This window comes from Periplaneta americana, chromosome 12 (assembly GCF_040183065.1).
Source record: "Periplaneta americana isolate PAMFEO1 chromosome 12, P.americana_PAMFEO1_priV1, whole genome shotgun sequence".
NCBI classification, from domain to species: domain Eukaryota; kingdom Metazoa; phylum Arthropoda; class Insecta; order Blattodea; family Blattidae; genus Periplaneta; species Periplaneta americana.
This window is the reverse complement of record NC_091128.1, coordinates 170,086,001-170,110,161: the sequence shown is the minus strand read 5'-3', so window position 1 is coordinate 170,110,161 and position 24,161 is coordinate 170,086,001. Positions and strand designations below refer to the sequence as shown.

Sequence of the window (24,161 nt, the reverse complement as noted above, 5' to 3'; positions counted from 1 at the left end):
TTTCAATAAATATTTCCATGCAATTGTGCTTTTTTCTATAAACGGCATCACGGAAAATCATTTTCTGGACGGCCTCGTAATTGCGGTCGAGTGGCCAAAATTTGTATAAGCACTTCTTTTGACATTATTAACATGGTGGAAGAAAAAAAATTAACATTTTTATCTGCCCCCATCAAAACGTTTGCTTATTAGACACAAGGAATATCATAAATAGTGCAAATTACCACATAAAGGGAAGGGAACACCTGCGAACAGCTGGGTCCGAAATCATGAAGATTTATCGGTTAGCGAATGGCATGAGGCCATCAAAATGACTGCTAATGTATGTGGTAATCTCTGTAGACGATGTCGCAGAGAGCTCGAAATTCTTGTGCATATCCTAGGATCCTGTTCATATGGAGTGGTTATGCGTAATAATAGACATCATGAAATTATATCTGAAAATGCCAGTGCACTTAAAGATGTAGGATACACAGTACCTGAGGAACTATTTGGTTTGATTGAAAATGGAAGCAATAGAAGGATTGATACATTGGCCTATAAAAGCAATTCTGATATTGGCTTAGTATCGACCCAACTGTTTGCTTTGAAAAAGAGAGATGAGTGTGAGAGAGAGCACGCGAGAGAGAGAGAGAGTGTGTGTGTGTACTCACTTTACTTGCGTGATTCGGGTTCCGCATATTGTGGATAGATGGCAGGATTGTGACCCATTTTCAAGTTGCACACCACTTCAGAGGGCCACATTATGCATTTTACAGCGAAACTTTGAGAAATCAAAGTAATAGGCCTCGTGGTAGGAGCTAGAGGAACTATTCCTCAATTTGTAAACTTATTTTAGCAAACACATAATCTATAAATTAAAATTTCTTACAGGATCCATAACAGCTCTTCTAAAAATCATTGTTATAACTTTCTGTACAGCTGTAAATTTCTATATTTCTGCATAGAATTGGAATATATCAGTCCCCTAACTGCCCATCGTGTAACTCAAACCAAGAAATGGATTCAGAACACCTCAAAATCTGTAATTCAGTGGCTGACCATGACAATATCTTTGAAAAATATTGGAGTGCAAGAGGTCAAATGACTTTATTGTCAAATGCCTGGCAACATATTTCTGTATTTGTATATTGATATAAATCTTTGTTTTCGATAAAGCTTATATGTGTAATATCAATAATTTTCTTTTATACAATCACACAATTGTTAGTATATACCTTTATCCTCGTGGCAATCCTCTAATGAGAAAAGTTTTTAATAAAAAATAACTTTAGGGGTGATAAAATTCTTAACGAGTGAAGAAACCATGGGATATATTTTAAGTTACACAAATGCTTCACAGAATGTCATCTAAAAGATGAGGCACACAGTGAGAACAGAGAACAAGATGCATGAGATTCAACAACTAGATAAAAGCGTTTTTCAACAATTTTCAGCAATTGTATGAATGCCTGCAGATGTTAATCATAGCTGGAAAAGGCTATCTTGAATGTGGCTGCATATAAAAATAAATGGTCATATCATCAGTGTTCACAGTAATAGTTAAGAAATTTCTTATAGGGTCTAGATTTTACTTAAAAAATTCGAAGTTGTTATAAGTACTTACTGCACATTATAGAAGAAAGTTTCGATGTGAATGGGGCCGCAATACTTGCATCACCGAGTTTCACAATCTGCGCTTGGTCCTGCTCTTCTATCTCCTTCAGCAGCTTCTGGAGCTGTGTGTGTGATGCATTTGCTGCATTCTGCACAAAATCAGTCTTATAGAAGAACTCCCAAAATCACACAAGAATCCCAATATATTTTATTTCGTGTAAATTAGTATTTTAGAATCTTGATTATCCACCTAACCTCAAACAAATTTCAGCCAATAACAAAACTTGCCAGGGTTGTGGAATCTGTATATAAAACCTCGGACTCTGAATTTTTCATAAAAACTCATTATGTATTAATAATTGTGAATCTACTACAAAATTAATAGTACACGAGACATTACACCACCACCAAGTGAATAATCAGAAGATTGCTCGTAACACTGAAGTTCAAATATATTATTTAATGTACCAAAGTACATATGATGTTTCCATGCAGATATTCTGCGTCATCGTACTTCGGTACATTAAATAATATACATATGCGTAAATCGCTTTGTGATTTAAGACAATGCTTATTCTGTCGGATCCCGGCCAATCAGTCGCTCATAACGAGTGCACCTCCGCACATATGTGGACACTGTCCTATGTTCATAGACATCTATGACGTAGTGCAGAGGGCAGGCCACTAGAGGGAACCCAAGAGGTGGAACTTAAACTGAGAGGATTCAATCCGACACCGGGATGGGAATCCGGTGTGGCTTAATGGATAAAGCATCAGCACAAATTTCTGCACATTTAAGGACAAAACTAAAATTCTTTCAATCATTTTATTATCTTATTATCATAATACACTGCTCTCTTAAATTGAATTGGACATATTGGGAATTAAATCAATGATTTTCCCAAAACATGTTATGAAATGTTTAGTATAAAACAATTTTTATCTCGAAAAAGAAGCAAAAACGAGTAAAAATTGTATTAAACTTTCTTGTTTGAAATATCTCAAAGAATAACCCCTGAAATAAATGACAATACTTACAGTTCACCCTGTATATACTCTGAGACAGTATGCGGAATAAACTGTATTAGGAACAGTGATCTCTCTTCTACTTGCATTAAAGTAATGAAATAAAAGAAAGAAAACAGAACTTACAAGAATTAGATAGAAGATCAAGTTCCAAACATATTTTAGTGCCTCTCTAATCACCCACTGTGAAAGTACATATAGATGATATTGATGGTTCTCTTCATTCAATACCTTATGAACATAAAATATCGTTTATATTATTTGCTGAATTTATTTCAACATTTTCATTTAATAATTTAATGAAAGAATAAGTTAGAAAAATATTACATCTTGATTACACAACTTTTAACACTGTATGATAAGAACTTTGTGTTAAATTTTAACGTACCTTGTTAACATGTTTCGACCTATTTTGGGTCATCTTCAGAACTGGTCGTTGTTGGTCTTGGTGCTTCTTGTTTCCTGTGAGGGTGCGTTCGTAGTGTAGAGTCAAAGAGTGTATGTGTTTTGAAACTGAGTTGTGTGTTGAGAATATCGTTGGGGTGTGTTTTCGTGTGTCTGTATATTTCATATTGTTCTAGTGTGTTGAGTTTCTGGCTTTTTGGTTGGATGTGTAGTATTTCCATGTCTGTGTTGATGTCTCTGTAGGTGTGGTTGGCATTTGTGATGTGTTCTGCATATTTGGAGGTGTTTTGTAATTTTGTTATGGCTGTGATGTGTTCTTTGTAACGTGTTTGAAATGATCTGCCTGTCTGTCCTATGTAGAAGTTGTTGCAGGTGTTACATTTGAGTTTGTATACGCCATAACAAAATTAGAAAACACCTCCAAATATGCAGAACACATCACAAAAAATGCCAACCACACCTACAGAGACATCAACACAGACATGGAAATACTGCACATCCAACCAAAAAGCCAGAAACTCAACACACTAGAACAATATGAAATATACAGACACACGAAAACGCGCCCCAACGATATTCTCGACACACAACTCAATTTCAAAACACATACACTCTTTGACTCTACACTATGAACGCACCCACACAGGAAACAAGAGGCGCCAAGACCAACAACGACCAGTTCCGAAGATGACCGAAAATAGGATGAAACATGTTAACAAGGTACGTTAAAATTTAACACAAAGTTCTTATCATACATATTCCGAAGTAGAAAAATAAGTGGAAAATTATTTATTGCAAAACTAGAGACAACTTGACACTTACCTGTCTCGCGTTTCCATGTGAACCAGGGTTTGTGCTCCCTGGTCCATGGCCTCTACTGCGTTCTCTTTCCCCTCTGTCTGGTCTCTTCTTTTCTGGTAACCTCTCAGGAGCATTTGACAAAATTGCGCAACCTTTAATGCATACAAATAATTGCAATATTGGTGCAAGTACACGGCTATAATTTTTTCACACATATGACGAAACTGTAAATGTTAATGTTTGAATCATCAAATGTGTTCTAAGAACATCACAGATTAGAAATGTACTATAATAAATTAATACCAGACAGACACAAAAGTAGAGTTTTATGCATACATGAATAAATCTGTTTAGTTGCATGCATAGCATTCATTTTACGTCATTTCGAACTCTTTTCAACTCACAACACACTGAACAAGGTGCTAAAATGATCAAGGCATAGCAGCAATTTGTAAGCAGAGATTTTATCATTAAAAGCAACTATTAACATCGTTTAAATTGGTATAGTTCACAGTAATGCGTCATTTTCAAAAATAGGAGAAAATGTAAGAAGTTAGTATAAAAGCACAAAAATAACAACACTATTTACTATCAGTGTGGCACAATAAAATTCGGGCTTATTTTAGAGTCATAATGGCAGATGAAATTCAGCTTTGATTTGGTTTCTGGAAACAAAAATAATTCAAACACAAAACACCAGCTGCAACCCTGTATACAAAGTGTTAATTAAGTATGGAACACCACTCATAACTTTAGCTATATTCATTTCACAAAATAATGTTACATATATACAGAAGCTGTTGCAAATAGCCTGCTTAATGTTACAATATTTTTACAAATATATTGATACAGTTATATAGCATGTCACAAAAAACAAAGATATTTTTTTTAAATGGCACCCTATATTAATTTTTACATAGATATTTAAAATCTCCATTCAATTTTACATGCAGATACATAAAGAGGTAATTATTCGCATTAACTACCTCGCCTATTTCTGGCCGAAAAATTCGGGGGGGGGGGGGGGGGAAACAGTCTAATTTTCGCCCGAATTTTAAAACACTTCTAAATTTTTTTGCCTGCAAATACATATTTTCACTCTAACCCAATTTCAAGTATACAATATTCTGACAAAAATTATTTGTTGAAGTAATTATAATTTCTCTATACAAACTTTACACCAATGGTTTCACTCATATCTCATAGATAGGAAACAGAAAGTTGAAATCAATATGACTATGAAATCTGCATCGACATGGGGAACTATTAATAATGGAATTCCTCAAGGATCAATATTAGGTCCCCTACTTTTTCTAGTGTTTATAAATGATCTTGCCCCCCTTATAAAAGATGTAGGTCATCCCATATTATTTGCAGATGACACAAGTATAGTAATTACAGCCAATAACTCCAACACATTCCAATCTTCAACAGAGGAAATTCTCTTCAAAATATGTGTCTGGTTCTCAGTCAATAAATTAGTATTAAATTGTAACAAAACTAACATAATTCAATTTAAATCCTGTCCAAATTCAACGTCGCAAATTTCTAGCGCAATAATTAACAATAGATCCCTATTAGAAACAACAACAACCAAATTTCTTGGCTTAAAAATCGATAATGTGTTAAATTGGAAAAATCATATTAAAGAAATTACCCCCAAACTAAATTCAGCTTGTTTTGCTATTAGATCTATGCAAAAGATAGTAAATATCAATACCTTAAAAACAATATATTTTGCATACTTCCACTCGGTAATGAGTTTTGGAATAATATTCTGGGGAAATTCCACAGATAGTAACAATATATTTCTATTACAAAAAAGAGTAATTAGAATAAGAGTAGGTGCCAAATCTAGGGAATCGTGTAGGACTATTTTCAAAAAACTACAAATAATGCCCATGGCTTGTCAGTATATCTTTTCATTAATAGTCTTCCTCGTATGTAATCGTGAAAACTTTGTAACTAATTCAACAGTTCATAGCATAAATACACGTCAAAAAAATGACTTTCATACTCCATCGGCAAGTCTATAGTGCTATCAAAAAGGAGTGCGTTATATGGCAGTAAAAATGTTTAATAGCCTCCCTATCAATATAAAAAATGAAACTCAAAACATAAGATTATTTAGGGCCAAATTAAAGAAGTACCTAATTTCTCACGCCTTCTATTCTGTAGGTGAATTCATGACATTCAATAACGCTTCATGAAATTGATACTAAAACTATGTGTTGTACTAGTAGACTATATTGTAAATCTCGTCTGTATATATTTCATCTAGACTGTGACTATAAATTAAGATTTTATAATAGTATTAAGTTTTTTGACTTGTTCCATATTCTAGCTGTAAGCATGTATGAATACCATGGAATGTTAATAAATACAATACAATACAATACAATAAATATATGCCACTCTACATAAAATAATTTAAAAAACATAAAATAAGCAAATCTATGCTAACCTAGCTCACCTACACTAACCTAACGACCTAACCTAACAGCCCCCTCAAACTCCCATTCTAATTTTACCTACCTCGTAAAGTGCAAAATAGGTTAGGTTAGGTTAGGTTAGGTTAGGTTACAGGGGATCTTTAAGGAGTCTTAAAGGCCTCCTGCACGTCAGCCTAAAAAGGCTTATTGTGCATCCCCATCGGAATGGACACTAGCATTGTCTTCCAAAATCTGTTCCTTGGACTAGCAACAGTATTTTGATTCCAACATTAGTGTCTATTCCTAATTTCCCTTGATGTGCAAAATAACGCCCAATCAATTAACTACACACCCAGATCAGTTCAAATATTCAGCTGCTAAAATCATCACAATGCCATCGCTGTGCAAAAGTGGAACAACTGCAAGAACACAACTTAGAAAAAATACATTAATTTAAATAAATCACCTTTCCTTACAACATATGTTCAAATATATATTAACACAAATGCGGAGACATAACAAATCTGTTCCACATAGAAATTAGTACATAATAACCTATTTTTCATACCTTTTTACTCGATATAAACCGAGGTAGTTAATCTACATAATTAATCATAAAAATTTCACTAATGCCACTGAAATTAAGAATTAGAACTGAGAAGGAACTGATCCCTCCAGAAATTGTGACTAAGGCAATGAACTGTTTTCATGCAAGACTGGGACATTATTTGCAGTGGCGTATACTGGTTAAAGGGTTTGGGCTACCGCTGACCCTATTATTACACAAAATATATCTAACAATTACTTTAATTTTAATTACTATGGTAAAACTAATAATACAAAATTATTACATTATGTTATATTATAAACTTTTTCTTTTGTAATTTCCTTGGGCTACCGCCGGTAGCCCCGGTAGCCCGCAAAATACACCCCTGGTTATTTGGCCGTGAATGGCTCTCATTGCGAACATTTATTGTAATTGAGGCATTCCCTGGAATAACAACTTAATTTACGTTATGTCGTTTTTCCGTTTCCAGCATATATTGAATCCTCAGTGGCACACATCTCCCTCCTGACAAAATATTATTTCCCTTCAACAACTCAGCACCTTCTAGAACCATTTAAATGTCGTTCCACACAATGCTGTTATACCAGATCTAAAATATTTGATGCTCTGTTTAAAAAAAAATTCAAGATTTTGTAGTTAAGTTCTTGTTTCAGAGAAAGCCTCAATTAAAAATCTGTAGTGTTATGACATAAGCTGATATGTACATTTTCCTTATTTTACAGGGGAGCAGTTTTGAAGTCTTTTTTTTTTTTTTCATAAAAAATCAAGGATACATTTACTTACTTACAAATGGCTTTTAAGGAACCCAAAGGTTCATTGCCGCTCTCACATAAGCCCGCCATCGGTCCCTATCCTGTGCAAGATTAATCTAGTCTCTATCATGATACCCCACCTCCCTCAAATCCATTTTAATATTATCCTCCCATCCACGTCTCGGCCTCCCTAAAGGTCTTTTTCCCTCCGGTCTCCCAACTAACACTCTATATGCATTTCTAGATTCGCCCATACGTGCTACATGCCCTACCCATCTCAAACGTCTGGATTTTAAGTTCCTAATTATGTCAGGTGAAGAATACAATGCGTGCAGTTCTGTGTTGTGTAACTTTCTCCATTCTCCTGTAACTTCATCCCGCTTAGCCCCAAATATTTTCCTAAGCACCTTATTCTCAAACACCCTTAACCTATGTTCCTCTCTCAAAGTGAGAGTCCAAGTTTCACAACCATACAGAACAACCGGTAATATAATTGCTTTATAAATTCTAACTTTCAGATTTTTGGACAGCAGACTGGATGATAAAAACTTCTCAACCGAATAATAACACGCATTTCCCATATTTATTCTGCATTTAATTTCCTCCCGAGTGTCATTTATATTTGTTACTGTTGCTCCAAGATATTTTAATTTTTCCACCTCTTCGAAGGATAAATCTCCAATTTTTATATTTTCATTTCGTACTATATTCTGGTCACGAGACATAATCATATACTTTGTCTTTTCGGGATTTACTTCCAACCCTATCACTTTACTTGCTTCAAGTAAAATTTCCGTGTTTTCCCTAATCGTTTGTGTATTTTCTCCTAACATATTCACGTCATCTGCATAGACAAGAAGCTGATGTAACCCGTTCAATTCCAAACCCTGCCTGTTATCCTGAGGAAATATTTTTTTTTACTAGTATTAGTGTTAGCTGCTAATGGGAATAGGCATATCATGTTTTCCCATAACGTTAAAACTAATATTTTTAACATATCTAGACAATGAAATATTTTTGCCAGAATTGTACATATCAGCTTCTGCCACAGAACTGTTCTCTGAAATCGTTTCTTTTTATGTGTAAAATTTATCAGTAACAGATTAAAAATAATTAAAAATTAGTAAGGACGGCGTCTAAAGAAAATTGACAAGGAAACAGTTACTGACATGAGTGGAATTTTTTATGCATTTGTATGTAAAACTGAATGGAGCACTTCAAATATGTAAAAATTAATACAGAGTATCATTAAAAAAGAAGTGTTTTTACCACACCCTGTACACCTGAATCAACATTTTTTTGTAAGAACACTGCCATAACAATGAGTTATTTGCAACAACTTCTGTATATAACATTCTTTCGTGAAACTAATACATAAAATGCAAATCTACTTTTTCAGGTAAAGCTCCCTGTAAAGCAGATTTGAATAATTTCAAGGGAAAAAATATATATGTCACTGTGTACGTTAACAGAAAACCACAATTCCAAGTCACACAGAGATTGTGTGCACTCGATGTGGGTGTCTGGCATTTCGTCAGCCCACGTGAGTTGTGTGGATATAAAGGGAAAAGTTGAGACAGTGTCGGGTGGAGTTCCCACGTAGCTCAGTTGGTAGAGCACTGATATGTTCAACCAGAGGTCCCGGGATCGATACCCGGCTCAGGAACAATTCTTCCCTTGAAATTATTTTAATACATAAAATGTTAGGAATGATAATCCATACTTAATTTTATTAACACACTGTACATTGGCCTGGTGTTGACAATGACTGGGAGAGAGTACTAGTTCAGAATGGGGTCTGGCTTACCACATACCACACTTAATTTTCATTGAAATCAGTTAAAAAAATAACATTTACATTACGGCAATTTTACTTAAAAACACTTTTGACAACATGTTGCAATTATGTGCCACTAGTTTCACTACAACATTTTTTTTATTAAATTTTAATTGTCTTCAGTCTTGTCAGTTTTTTTATGAAACATGAAATACGTCTAAAATTTACCTCGAGATTTTTTATCTTCAACTCTTTCTTTGCTTCTTTTCGACCTTCCCCCAAATTCCAGTGGCACATCTGGGGATCTTTTGTGGCACACTGGTTGGAAAACGCTGCATTATAGTATTAATTATCTTTACTTCCTCACTACACAAAATATAAAGATAAAGCATCGTGATGCTACAAAAAACCAATTTTGAAATTTTCGCGGAAATGTAAGCCTTCAGCATCCCTTATAACCAGGAAGTGGTTTTGGACACTGTGTCCATGTACAGGGATTTCCCCTAAAACACTGGATCCATGTTCATGTTCAGTATCCATAAGTTAATTAATTATCTGGAAATTATGCATATGAAATACAATATTTTTTTTGTATTAAAGAATAATGCGTCTTTATTTGAAATAAAAAACACACTGTAGTTCAGATTCTATAATTGTCAGTGATTTCTTTGTATTACGTAGAAGAAACTGACAAATCATATAGACTACTGAATATCAAAGGAAGAACACTTGATTAACAGAAATTGGTTGAGTCAATGGCTAAGAAGAAACTGCCTACTAAAGGATGCACTGGAAGGAATAGTGAATGGGAGAAAAGTTCAGGGCAGAAGAAGATATCAGATGATAGACAACAATAAGATACTGTATATGGATTGTATGTGAAGACTAAGAGGAAGGCGGAAAATAGGAAAAATTGGAGAATGCTGGGTTTGCAGCGAAGGACCTGCCCTTGGCGAGAAAACTAAGAATTAATTAATTTCTTCAGAGACCCATGCATAGTACAACATGTCAACAATCACTTGTTGATAAGAAGACAACCACTCTGTTGTAAAAGCATCTATTATGCATTTGTGAAACAGTGTAAAAAAAGATCTTAAATGTTCAGAATGAAAAGACAGAAACTTTTTGAAATCCTCATAATAAATTGCTAATATACTTTTAACATATAATTCCTAAGAAATCATCTCTACAGTTATGTAGATTGATCTCTTTGCTATGGCGATCTGCTCACTTAAGTTGGGTCTTGCAAATAGACGACTGTGATCACCCAATAGCTAATAGATACTAGGAAATTTTATGTTTCTTCTGGAATTAATGATGTTTTGTTTAGTCTTTTCTAATTATTTCTAATTGTGCTATTTCTTATTCTTTTTCTTCTTCATTGTTTTCTTTTTTTTTCCATTATAACAACAATTTTATGGTAAGCTTTGTCTTCTAGGCAGCCTTCACTTGGAGGAAGCTGAATAAAATTTATTCGAAAAATAAAAAAAATGCCGTTTTATGTACTTATAATATGATTGATTATAAAATATGTTTTATAAGGTCACATATAAAGAAAAAAATTGTAATTCTACCAGATTACAGAGCAGCATTAGAGAGCATATCCAATAACATCAGATAACCTATAAGATCTAAGAAAACTATATGAAAATATCAAATAAAGAAATAAGGAAATTGTCTTCCAGTGGATACCATATCATGTGGTTCTGCTTGGCAACAAAGAAGCTGATAAATTAGCTAAAAACTATCGTAACTAAAGCAAAACCTGCTTTTAACATACAGAAATCCCAACAAAATGCAAATTAATAAGAGACCACTATAAAAGACCGGAAATAAACAACACTGAAGAATTTATTGAAAGGCCAAACTGTATGAAAAAGTCAATGAAGAAAGACATATTTTAACAAAATCTCGAAGACCTGCATAGAATTGGAATATATCAGTCCCCTAACTGCCCATTGTGCAACTCAAACCAAGAAATGGATTCGGAACACCTCAAAATCTGTGCTTCAGTGGCTGACCATGACAATATCTTTGAAAAATATTGGAGTGCAAGAGGTCAAATGACTTTATTGTCAAACGCCTGGCATTAGAAAACAACAACAAAACCTCGAAGATGAGCAGTAGCATATTTCCATTGTTTACAGATCTAATTGTCTCATTGAGCATCTCAACAAACTGAACCTTCTCCTCTGTTATAAACTAAACTCCGAATAATAGGAAGAATAACAACATTGAAGCACTTTATTGGGAAGCTAGAGGAAGAACAATCCAAATCAACTAATCACCATTTGACGACGATAACAACACTTTTATCTTTTCTTCGAAAAACATTATAGTCTAGAAACAAAATATTGCAGCATATTTTAAACATGAATTTCAATTGAATAGCTGAAAGAGCCATTAAGACCTGGAAGATTGTAAAGGGAGGGGGAAAGAAAGTATGGAGGCATATTGTCAGGAGATCTACTGCCAGCTGCTAAATTGAAAAAGGTTTTAGTTGAGGTACTTACCTACATCTGCGTGTTTCAATGCTCCTACATCATTTGTACCATCTCCACACATTAGGGTTGTGAAGCCAAGAGACTTGAGTGTTACGATAACAAACTCCTTCTGCTTGGGTGCTACCCGTGCAAAGACAGATATATGTGGCAAGATCTGATACAGGAACTGTCTGTGCTCTTCACTAAGAAATGTGAGACCCTGAGAAAAGAAAATCACACCGAAATTTAATCTCAAGAATGTTATCATTAAGATTTTTGTTTGATGTAGTACCTGTACATCAGGGGTTCTCAACCATTTGAAGAATTTGAGCACCGCTCACATGTAATACTAAGTGAGCAAGCACCATGAAATCGAATAAGTTTAACAGGCCTATATGAACACACAAATAAAATAAATAGATACATACCGTCAACTCCGGTTATAGTGAACCTCTGTGAACCAGCATATTTCGTTCACTATATCCGAGGTTCACTAAACCCGAAGTGTCTGTTTTTATACTACTGACGTTGCTATACATACAGTATTAATGCCCGTTTGGGACAGACCACGTTCAGTATCAGTACTAATGTTCGCTTTGTCTTCCAACTTAAACACTTAACGCTTCAACATCCTGATGTTCACATTTCGAAACTTGAATCTAATCTGGCCATGTAGGTAGTAGGTACTGACCGATTTCGCACCTCTTCCCACTAGAGGTATGCTTACTGTGTACTCGGCCTTGGAATTTCCCAGGGTTCACTTTTACAAAGATGCAGAAAGAAGGATTGCGGACCATTATACTGTAATCCTTGTTGTATTTACCCTTTGGTCATCACTCTATTCCCTTTTACAAAAGAAAATGCTTTCTCTTCCTATTTTTCTAATAACCTCTTTTAAAGGAGTCAGAACTAATCCTTCCTTTATTCCTCACTGTGTACGCTATTCTCTTTAACATGTTTCAAGCTGTCCAGGAAGCTGAACAAATTCTTTGTCTTTCAATGCACTTAAGGAGTAGAAGGTTTGAGATTTTATTCTGAACATATTCTTGGAAGTTTATAGGAGAAAGGGTTTCCTAGATTACCATTCTGGCCATTTTAAAATTACATTTTCTTGGGAAGTTATAGTTTAAGGTTCACTATAACTGAAGCGAGGGTTCACTATAAACGGAAATATTAATGTACTTTTTAATGTATGCGGGTCGGACTAACGATTTAGGTTCACTATAGCCGAATGTTCACTATAACCAAGTTTACTATATCCAGAGCTGACTGTAAATACACTTTGAAAACACTCGACAGGGTAATGATATCCTTGAACTTGAATATTATCCAGAATTTCAATTATGACTAAGAAGTCGCTTATAGCTACACGTAAACAGTTCTGCAGATGAGAATTAGTTATTGCTGATCTTGCTTTGTTCTTTGAGGCATTTCGTAAGTGAGGAAGTTCCTTCACACTGGTAGGTTGTCCTGAACAAAGTCAGACATTTCAGAGAAAAACTTATCAGTATCTGAAGTCTTTTTGTATCCCCAAAGGATATGAATTTATCCTTTTAAAACAAAAATTTCAAGGCTAAGGAGGACTGGAAATCTATCAACTGAAGTTGAGCACGAAGAGTCACAGTATTCTTTTGAATAATCTTGATTAAAGTCCACACTGAATTGAAAGGAGTTCTACACTATGAAATACAAGATGGTCTATCAGTTTTCTAAGATATTGTAATGGACGGAGACGAACAAAAAGGACTTCTGGAATGTTCGTGCTTGCAAATACTTTTTTACTTTCATGACAAGAGCACCAATTCCATTAAAAGAGCACAGGTTGAGAATGCCTGCTGTATATCGTTGGCTTACTTCTGAAACCTCGTAACTACATTTGAGATAGACAGCAAGATAATTTCTTATTCTTGTTATACCAGCTAACAACTGTAAACCAGCCAAGTAATGTTTCGGAACTTATAAACTGCTCAGTCTGTAGCTTTAAATTTGAGTATTTTCATTTTTTTCAAAGTGTAAATGCCTAATATTGAGATTTTTATTTTTCCATATATCATCATCATCATCATCATCATCATCATCATCATCATCATCATCACTACAGCCCCAAGTGGGCCTTGGCTTCTTCAACAATCTTCCTCCATTCATCTCTCTCCTGTACTTTTCTTCTCCAATTTCTTATTCCCATTCTTGCCAAATCATCTGTCACACCATCCAACCATCTCAATTTGGGTCGTCCAGGTCGTCTGTGTCCCCATGTTTCACTGAATAATACCTTTTTGGGATGTTATTCTCCATATTCCTCATTACATGTCCCAACCCCATTTTATTCTCGAGGATTTTATGGCGGCGATTATGTTATGTTCACCATACATTCTGTCTATTTCACTATTGTATCTCTTTCACCACAAACCTCTGCCATTTAATGGACCGAATATTCTACGTAGCATCTTTCAAAAGATCTAAGAGAATTTTCTTCTGCTTTCGCCATGGTCCATGTTTCTGCTCCATATAATAACACTGGTTTTATTAGGGTTTTATATAGTTGCATCTTTGTTGACCTTTGGAGAATTCTAGACCAAAAAGTCTTGCCATTCCATAATAGCTTCTATTTGCAGCTAATAGCCTTGCTTTAATTTCTGCATCCATACTATTATCTGCCGTCACGATTGATCCCAAGTATTTGAACTGTGTGACTTGTTCAAACTCATATTCTTGTACTGAAAGAGACTCTCCTCCTCGTAATATTGCTTGCCCCATGAACATATATTTGGTTTTGTGGATATTCACTAATTTTTCCATATAGAACATCTGAAAACTTGGGGGTCATATTATATTCAAGGTCATACTAGATTTGAGCCAATACTGATAATTAACTGAAATTCTATGTTCAAAATGTCAGAAGCGTTTTCAACTGAAAAAGGTTAGAGAGAGGAAAATATACATACAGATCCTATATACAGTCATTAGAAATATGTCGTATACAGAGCACAGATTTCCACGCAAAATGCATGTTTTTATATAAGCTTGTTACACTTCTCGAACTTTGTAAATATTCGCTTTATGACATCGATTTCAAATAACCGTACTTTTTCCATGCATGTTTTGGTCTTTTTTTGGGAGTAAATTCATGTATAATACAGTAGCGTGCAAATTAATCCAAACAACGTAATTACTTATGCAAAAACACTCAAACGGGATAAAAAAAGGATCTAAGACATACCTCAGTAATCTATGTGGCCTCCCTTGTTCCTAATAACAGCTCTGAGACGATTTGGCATGGATTCCACTAATTCCCCACAAATATTCTTCATTTCTTCATCGCGAAACCATACACCAATGAGAGCAGAAATCATCTTCTCCTTTGTAGAACAATCCATTTTTTGCATTCTTCTTTTGAAAATTGACCACAAGTTCTCAATGGGGTTGATGTCGGGTGAGTTGCCTGAGGGGAGTACCTGAATATTCTTCTTGTTGAAGAATTCTGTAGTTTTTCGAGACGTATGGCATGGTGCCAGGTCTTGTTGGAACACACCTCTACCATCCGGAAATGATTTTTGCAGCTGGGGTACGATTCTGGTTTCCAATAAGTGAATATATTTGTCAGAATTCATCATTCCCTTGATAGGTATTAATGCTCCAGGCCCTTCATGTGTAAAACAACCCCAAAACATTACTTTAGGGGAGTATTTGGGTGCTTGTTGGAGATGAGCTGCTGTTACTTTTTCGGATCCTTTCTGTATGTAAGAAATACGGTGGCCGTGGACCTCGAAATGAGACTCATTGGAAAAAAGTACATACATTCTTCCAGTCATTCACTGTCCAGTGTTGATGTAATTTTGCCCACATTAAGCGTTTTTTGCACATAACAGGGGTTAGCAGTTGCTTCTTAATAGGCTTACGAGCCCTTCGTCCAGCTTCCAAAAGCCTACGCCGCACTGTTGTGACGTGAATATTCGCCCCAGTGGTAGCCATTAACTCGTGGGTTAAGTCGACAGCAGTTAGTCTAGGATTTAATTTACTTTTCCTGACAATTAAACGATCATCTGCAGATGAAGTCTTCCTTTTCCGGCCACAGTTTCCTTTTTTCTGGGGTGTGATGGATCCAGTCTCCCTGTATCGTTTTATGATCGAATTAACAGTAGCCAAACCGATGTGACATTCTGCAGCAATTTGCCTCTGTGTCATAGAAGAATGCTCTGCTAATGTTATAATTTTAGACCGTTTTCGTGGAGTTGTATCCATTTGTGAAGACGATAGAATGTATACAGGATTGCAGTATTAAGTCTTCAACACAACTGAAATGCTTGTAAGTACAAAACAACAGGCAAAATGTCACATATTATAAAAAAAATAATGACAGACCTTCAACAAAGGAATTACACGTACTACAGATGTCAATTAAAGCGGTATGAGCAGCTGTGAGGCCAACAATGACAGAAAATGTAAAAATATGTCGTGTTCAGATTAATTTGCACGCTACTGCACATATTCTGAAGATTTTAGATTTAATAGCACATATTTAAACTTTTATATTGCATATTGGCTAAGAAGAAACTGTCAATTTTTTCGCTTCATTGTGCATGTTTTGTCATATAATCGTGCATGAATACATGCATTTTTTAAAGATTTGATTTCTCTGCAGTGGCTGAATGGACAGACCTTCAGATTGTTACACAGGCGGCCCGAGTTCGATTCCTGGTCAGGTCTGGGATTTTTTCATTGAAAAAATCCATAGTGACACTTGTGGCGGACAAGGTCGCAGTTGGGGTTTTTCCTGGGGTTCTCCAGTTTTTCCCCAAATTAGGCATTTACATCATTCTGTCACCATTTCTCCATTTCATTATTTTGTAGCGTTCCCCGAATGCCGGCCGGTGACACATGGAGGGGGTTGGCCTAGAGATGAGTGTGGTTGCCTGCTCGAAACCTGGACCAGAGAACCTTAGTGTGATTGGCCGGTGTGAGTTTGGGAATGCGTCACCAGAGGGCTAGCACAATAGATCTGAACAAGGCCGCAGTGCTGGGCCATAGTGCCCCCGTCCGTTAAATTCAATTCAATAAAATTTGATAATGCATGGAAATCCAGACTCAAGTCATATACAAATGAAGTGTTCCTACAATAGGAAAAACTTACCTCTCCTGTAACGCAGAGATCATATTTTGATACTAAATCCTTATAGCCTTTCTGTGGCAATACTGGCAAGCGTTGGGACTGGTCAATGCTTTCCCATGCCCAACTGTCATTTGCTAATTCAGTGAGAATTAATGTTTTTGGCTTCTGCGTGAAACGCAGCTCTTTTGCTACATGGCAAGCAGTGAGTGGATTATCCCCTGTGATCATTACCACCTGTGAACAGAAATGTGTTACAAAGTGAACTGAACCCTACCAGCACGTTCTAATGTGTCAAAAGAACCTGTCAGTATCAAGACTCACCAGATGTGAGGCATTCAGTATTTCTTTTATAACGCTTCGTGAATCGGATTTCAGTGGGCAAGAAATGATAACAAAGCCTGCAAACTTGAGATCGCATTCCAGCTCGTCTCTGGTGAGCTCGCGTGCTTGTTGTGGTGTCAAGCGCCCCAACTCTTTCCAGCCCAAAGCTAGCACACGAGCGCCACGACGTGACATCTCCAGGTACACGGCATCATAACTAGACGGAATGTTTGAAAACTGAAACAAAGAGGAAAGAACGCCACCTTTACTCTATCACTAGATATTTCAATATTCTTATTTATTAATAATACACTCAATATGACTTATCCTACAATAATGTAATTAAACTTTTACATCCTGCTATTTACATTACATTAATATAATAGGTAACGTTTTTGCCAGTTCAGCATCTTCAGACTACAAAAACCTATAACGATATCTAAATGTGAGTACATATTAAACTTACAGTGTCACACAAGCATAATGTTGTTGTTTTCTAATGCCAGGCGTTTGACAATAAAGTCATTTGACCTCTTGCACTCCATTATTTTTCAAAGATATTGTCATGGTCAGCTATTGACGCACAAATTTTGAGGTGTTCCGAATCCATTTCTTGATTTGAATTGCACAATGGAAAGTTAGGGGACTGATATATTCCAATTCTATGCAGGTGTTTGGCCAAACAGTCATGGCCTGTTGCCAATCTAAATGCAGCTACAGACGATTTGCGTGGTAAATTGGGAATCAACTGTGGATTATGATGCAGAGAGTTCCATTTTTTCCCTTCAGATTGTGTTATCAAATTTTGTTTGTTGAAGTCTAAGTATGTAGATTTAATAAATCTTTTCACAGAGTAATACGTAGATTTAGTAACAGGTCTGTAAGTAGCAGTGCTGCCCTTCTTTGCTAAAGCATCCGCATTCTCGTTTCCCAGGATTTCACATTGGGATTGTATCCATTGCAATATAATTCTTTTATTGAGTGTTATTAATTGAGAGAGCATTTTAGTTATTTCTGCTGTTTGAGATGAAGGTGTGTGTTTAGAGACTATTGATAGAATAGCTGCTTTGGAGTCTGACAATATAACTGCATTTTTAAATTTATTGACGTGGCATAGAAGATTCCCGAGACTTTCACTTATTGCAATGATATCTCCATCAAAACTACACAAGTGTAATGTAATATGTCTAATTAACATCTTTGAACCTGGGTTTCACTCTAGGTTACACAATTCAATCATTTGTTAAAATGTTATCCTATATCTTAATGTGTCGGAACCATTATTGCAAGCTTCACCATTATCTCATCATTGATAAATATGAACAGTTTTAAAAAACTTTAAAACTTAACCTATTTTACAATTATTGTGTGTTCATGGTTAAAATCATGCAATCATTAGAGGCATGAAAATATCGCAATCGCAATAAAAATGATAAAAGTGAGAAGAGTGCTTTTTGCTCCTTTTTCATCATTATTGCAACCTTTTGAAGCCAGTTTCATTATTGTAAATAAATACTATAAGTAGACATTACCACCGAAATATTGTAATAGTATATTATGAAACAAATTTATGTTACACTTTATTGCAAAAGTCAATGTTTAGGAAATGAGCGAAGACAGTTCGTAATTTTGAAAATGCAATAACTGTATAACATTATAAAGATGTCCTACAGTATATGCAATTTTTTTACGACAGCATTATAAAACAATTAATAAAGAAATAACACATTAAATTTGTAATGATGGATAATTTGATATGGTCTATGAAGAAAGGGGTTGCTATGACAACAATAATAGAATATAATCTAAATTTAACAGAACAAATACTGAAATCAGAAATAAACACTGAAATAATGAAACAATTGTCTTTAGAGACAATTAATATTAGGTACCCTCCACAAAACTGGCTTCATTTATACACCGATGGATCCTTGATCTCCAGAGAACAAGGTGCCGGTGCAGGTGTTACGTGCTGTCTCTTCTCGCTTTATAGATCTATTGGATATGGAACAACAAGTTTTGATGGAGAAATCGTTGCAATAAGTGAAAGTCTCAGGAATCTTCTATGCCACATCAAGAAATTTAAGAATGCAGTTATATTGTCAGACTCCAAAGCAACTATTCTATCAATAGTCTCTAAACACACACCTTCATCTCAAACAGCAGAAATAACTAAAATGCTCTCTCAATTAACATCACTCAATAAAAGAATTGTACTCCAATGGATACCATCCCATTGTGGAATCCTGGGAAACGAGAATGTGGATGCTTTAGCAAAGAAGGGCAGCACTGCTACTTACAGACCTGTTACTAAATCTATGTATTACTCTGTGAAAAGATTTATTAAATCTACATACTTAGACTTCAACAAACAAAATTTGATAACACAATCTCAAGGGAAAAAATGGAACTCTCTGCATCATAATCCACAGTTAATACCCGATTTACCACGAAAATCGTCTGTAGCTGCATTTAGATTGGCAACAGGCCATGATTGTTTGGCCAAACACCTGCATAGAATTGGAATATATCAGTCCCCTAACTGCCCATTGTGCAACTCAAACCAAGAAATGGATTCGGAACACCTCAAAATCTGTGCTTCAGTGGCTGACTATGATAATATCTTTGAAAAATATTGGAGTGCAAGAGGTCAAATGACTTTGTCAAACGCCTGGCATTAGAAAACAACAACATGACAACAATAATGTATTAAGTATTATAGCATAGCAAATCATTTCATAATGTTTATTTTATAAACTTTACGTTGTCATACGTTATTATGTTTTTAACAAAGTGTTAACGAGAACTTATTAATGTTTATTTTATGCAATCCTAGCATTAAAACACGCTCATTATGACGCTATAAATCGTGCACAATTGGCCTAATTCTAGCAGTGGTGCCAGAAAAGGTTACCTAGCAACTATTATTTCATGACGTCATCACTGTCTTTATAACACTTCAGTGGGCAAAAGAAGATACCTTAAAAATTATATTGAAACTGCATCCCACATTAAAAACATGATTTTGTTTGTTTTTTTGGCAACATAATTCAAACTACAGTTATCTAACTGAACATTGTAACAATGAACACTTACGTCCATTAACAATATTACATAGATAGATATATCTTATTTTCACAAATTTATAAAAAAAACATTGCTGATTTACTTCCATAAAAACCACAATAAATTTAAATTTGATCCTCATGAATACCATACGAGACAAAACTACAGTTTCTTTCTAAATACTCCCAAATGCCACACAACTGCTGGATTAAAACACAGCAGAAATTTTGGACCCAAAATATATAATGCATTAATTAGAGCTTACCCTGAGCTAAGTACACTTAATACACATAGATTTAAAAAACAAATCAGATTAATTATTTAACTGTTTAAGCTAATTGAGTTAAAAATTGATACTCTAATATTCATGTACTTTTGTATTTTCTATTTTATATAGACCCTACAGGCGTGGACAAATTATTAACAAAATTGACGATTTTTATGATAATTCTGTTTACAAAATTTGACTTTTCAATTTAAACTACAGTTGACAATTTTGCATATTTCCATCATTACAGTAGACAGAAATATGCAAAAATGTCAACTGTAGTTTAAATTGAAGAGTCAAGTTTTGTAAAAATATATAATAAAAATCTTCAATTTAGCTAATAATTTATAAATTAGCAAAAATTTCAACTGCATTGAAGAGCCAAATTTTGTAAAAATATAAAACAAAAATCTTCAGTTTTGCTAATAATTTGGAAATATCCAAAATGTCAACTGTAGTCCAAATTGAAGAATCGAATTTTGTAAAAATATACAATAAAAACCTTCAGTTTTGCTAATAATTTGTAAATATGCAAAAATATCAAATGTAGTCCAAATTGAAGATTTAAATTTTGAAAAATATACAATACAAATCTTCAATTTGGCTAATTATTTGGAAATACACAAAAATGTCAACTGTAGTCTAAATTGAAGAATCATATTTTGTAAAAATATATAATAAAAATCTTCAATTTTGCTAATAATTTGTCCACGTCTGTATTATTACATGCTGTATTTATTTTACCATTTATTAATGTTATTGTGCTCAATGAACTCTCTTAATTTTGTGATATATTTTGTATAACTGATCTGAACTGCACCCGAGCACGAGCTTCTGCTCTTTTGGGCTGCAATGCCTAATGTAGTTCAAGTATGAATGAATGTATGTGAGTGAGTGAGTGAGTGAATGAATGAATATTCCTCTGAAATACATAAAATAGTAAGACAGATTTTAGCCAATAAACGCCATTTCTTCAAATAATTAATGCTATAAAATGGTATTTTTACAACATTTTTTCTATGAATAAAAAAAATTAATGCTATAATATCACTTCTCTATGTATCATATACATTTTAAATGAGACTTTATGTTAACTACTCTACAAAGGAAATTTAAGGGACAAAACAGCACTATTAGAAAAGACAGTGAAGTTTAGATCCTTACCATGGATTTGAGTGTTTCTGGTGCACCTTTTACTGTAGTAATGTATGTAGTATCTGTGCTGCCTGGGAGAGTGTAGCCTGCAATTACAGACATTCTCTTCAGAGCAGACGAGAAATGATGTCGGTGAAATATCTTCATTCCAGGAGCTTTGCCCCTTTTCGGTATCACTGCGTCACCTTTCGTGAGATTCCAGTCAACAGCTGTCAGAGTTGCTTTTTCTAATGGGTCCCCAACAAGGCCGTCATCTAATTGTGCCAGTGCGTGGCACGTTGCTAGAACTTGAATACTATCTAGGGATGTCTCTGATAAGGGTGTGACTCCTTGCTGAGTACTGAAACATATCATTCAAATCACTTACAACTATTACCTTATATAAATAATTATACTATAAGGTAGACTAACATTATTGTCCTTCTGTGTCTAGACCACGAGCAAGCAAACCATTTAATCAACATCAGGTATTAGATTTGTGTACAAATGGAATTTTATTTACATTTATGCACATGCATTTCTTGATGCAGTTAACTGAACTGTAAAGTAAAATAGTGTTGTAACTAAAAAATTGTGATTTGTAAAGATATGCTATTCCGTACCGAAATACTGATGTAAAAATATTTTAATAAATATGTACCAAAACCTATAATAATTTACTATTTATTATTACAGACGTGGACAAATTATTAACAAAATTGACGATTTTTATGATAATTCTGTTTACAAAATTTGACTTTTCAATTTAGACTACCTTACACTTGACAATTTTGCATATTTATATCATTACAGTAAACAGAAATATGCAAAAATGTCAACTGTATTTAAATTGAAGAGTTAAATTTTGTAAAAATATATAATAAAAATCTTCAATTTTGCTAATAATTTGTAAATTAGCAAAAATGTCAACTACAGTCTAAATTGAAGAGTAAAATTTTGTAAAACTATAAAATAAAAATCTTCAGTTTTGCTAATAATTTGGAAATATCCAAAATGTCAACTGTATTCCAAATTGAAGAATCGAATTTTGTAAAAATATGTAATAAAAACCTTCAGTTTTGCTAATAATTTTTAAATACGCAAAAATATCAAATGTAGTCCAAATTGAAGAGTTAAATTTTCTAAAAATATACAATACAAATCTTCAATTTTTCTAATAATTTGGAAATACGCAAAAATGTCAACTGTAGTCTAAATTGAAGAATCATATTTCGTAAAAATATATTTAAAAAATCTTCAATTTTGCTAATAATTTGTCCACGTCTGTAGAATTTCATACTTCCAACCAGTAAACAGCATTGGAAATTAATTACAAAGTAATATGTGATTTTCAGCTTACGGCAGTATTTTATTGGGGTTACGATATTATCTAGAGTTAGGGAGTAACATGTTACAAGTAATGTCATTCGTTACTAGTAACAATTGTTTTTTAAAGTAATACTCGGTAACAGCACTATTATTTAAAGAAAGTAATTATGTAACGAAGTTACTTTTATGACTAATGAAGTAACAAAAATAATGTTACTACCATATTTACCTTCGCAATGGACGCACCCCAATTTTTCGCGTTAAAATTAAAAAAAAAAATTTCCCACATATTAGATGCATAGAGAAATTGAATCTGTGAAAATGATATCAGTGATGCTGAACCTGACAGTGAATAAGGTAAGGCTAGTGTTAATATTAACAATAAAGTCTTTTAGCTTATTGTCGCTATATTCATTGTTACAAGTTATCTGTTTATACAACTGCTGCTAACTATCGATTGTCTTAAGTGCAATGCAATCGATATATAAATTAGTCGTGGCCCACATATCGTTACATATTCTGTCGATTATTTCAGCATTCGAGCTGGCACACCTTTAATACGCGTTTTTTTCTTCCACAAAAATTTTTTTCTCGCATAAAGAATGCACCCCAGTTTTTGGTTATAAAAATTGAAAGAAAAAAAAAAAGTGTATATTACATGGGTAAATACGGTATTTTTGTCACTTGCAATTTGCTTATAACATATTTAATGTTGCAAAATTTTTTATTTTATTTTATTGGGTTATTTTACGACGCTGTATCAACCTAGGTTATTTAGCGTCTGGATGAGATGAAGGTGATAATGCCGGTGAAATGAGTCTGGGGTCCAACACCGAAAGTTACCCAGCATTTGCTCGTATTGGGTTGAGGAAAAACCCCGGAAAAAACCTCAACCAGATAACTTGCCTCGACTGGGATTCGAACCCGGGCCACTTGGTTTCGCGGCCAGACGCGCTGACTGTTTACTCCACAAGTGTGGACAGTTGTAAAAATCTCAGGTAGTGCAATACTTGCCATATTTGTAATAATAATGTCAAAAGTCGTTTAGATCACTTCAACAATGAGTGCATTATTAACGTGTTACGTTGCTTGC

The 24,161-nt window shown here is 34.4% G+C and overlaps 1 protein-coding gene across 1 annotated transcript in view; it reads right to left on the bottom strand.

The window, feature by feature from the left end:
- Positions 1 to 24,161, bottom strand: part of LOC138711164 (endoplasmic reticulum transmembrane helix translocase) — a 76,274-nt gene that overhangs the window by 18,792 nt on the left and 33,321 nt on the right. Inside the window, exons 10-15 of the mRNA XM_069842518.1 lie at positions 21,770 to 22,100; positions 17,272 to 17,508; positions 16,972 to 17,184; positions 11,871 to 12,060; positions 3,850 to 3,980; positions 1,607 to 1,745 (exon numbers count right to left, since the gene is read on the bottom strand). Of these exons, the coding sequence (XP_069698619.1) occupies positions 1,607 to 1,745; positions 3,850 to 3,980; positions 11,871 to 12,060; positions 16,972 to 17,184; positions 17,272 to 17,508; positions 21,770 to 22,100 (1,241 nt within the window). The remainder of the gene's footprint in view (positions 1 to 1,606; positions 1,746 to 3,849; positions 3,981 to 11,870; positions 12,061 to 16,971; positions 17,185 to 17,271; positions 17,509 to 21,769; positions 22,101 to 24,161) is intronic.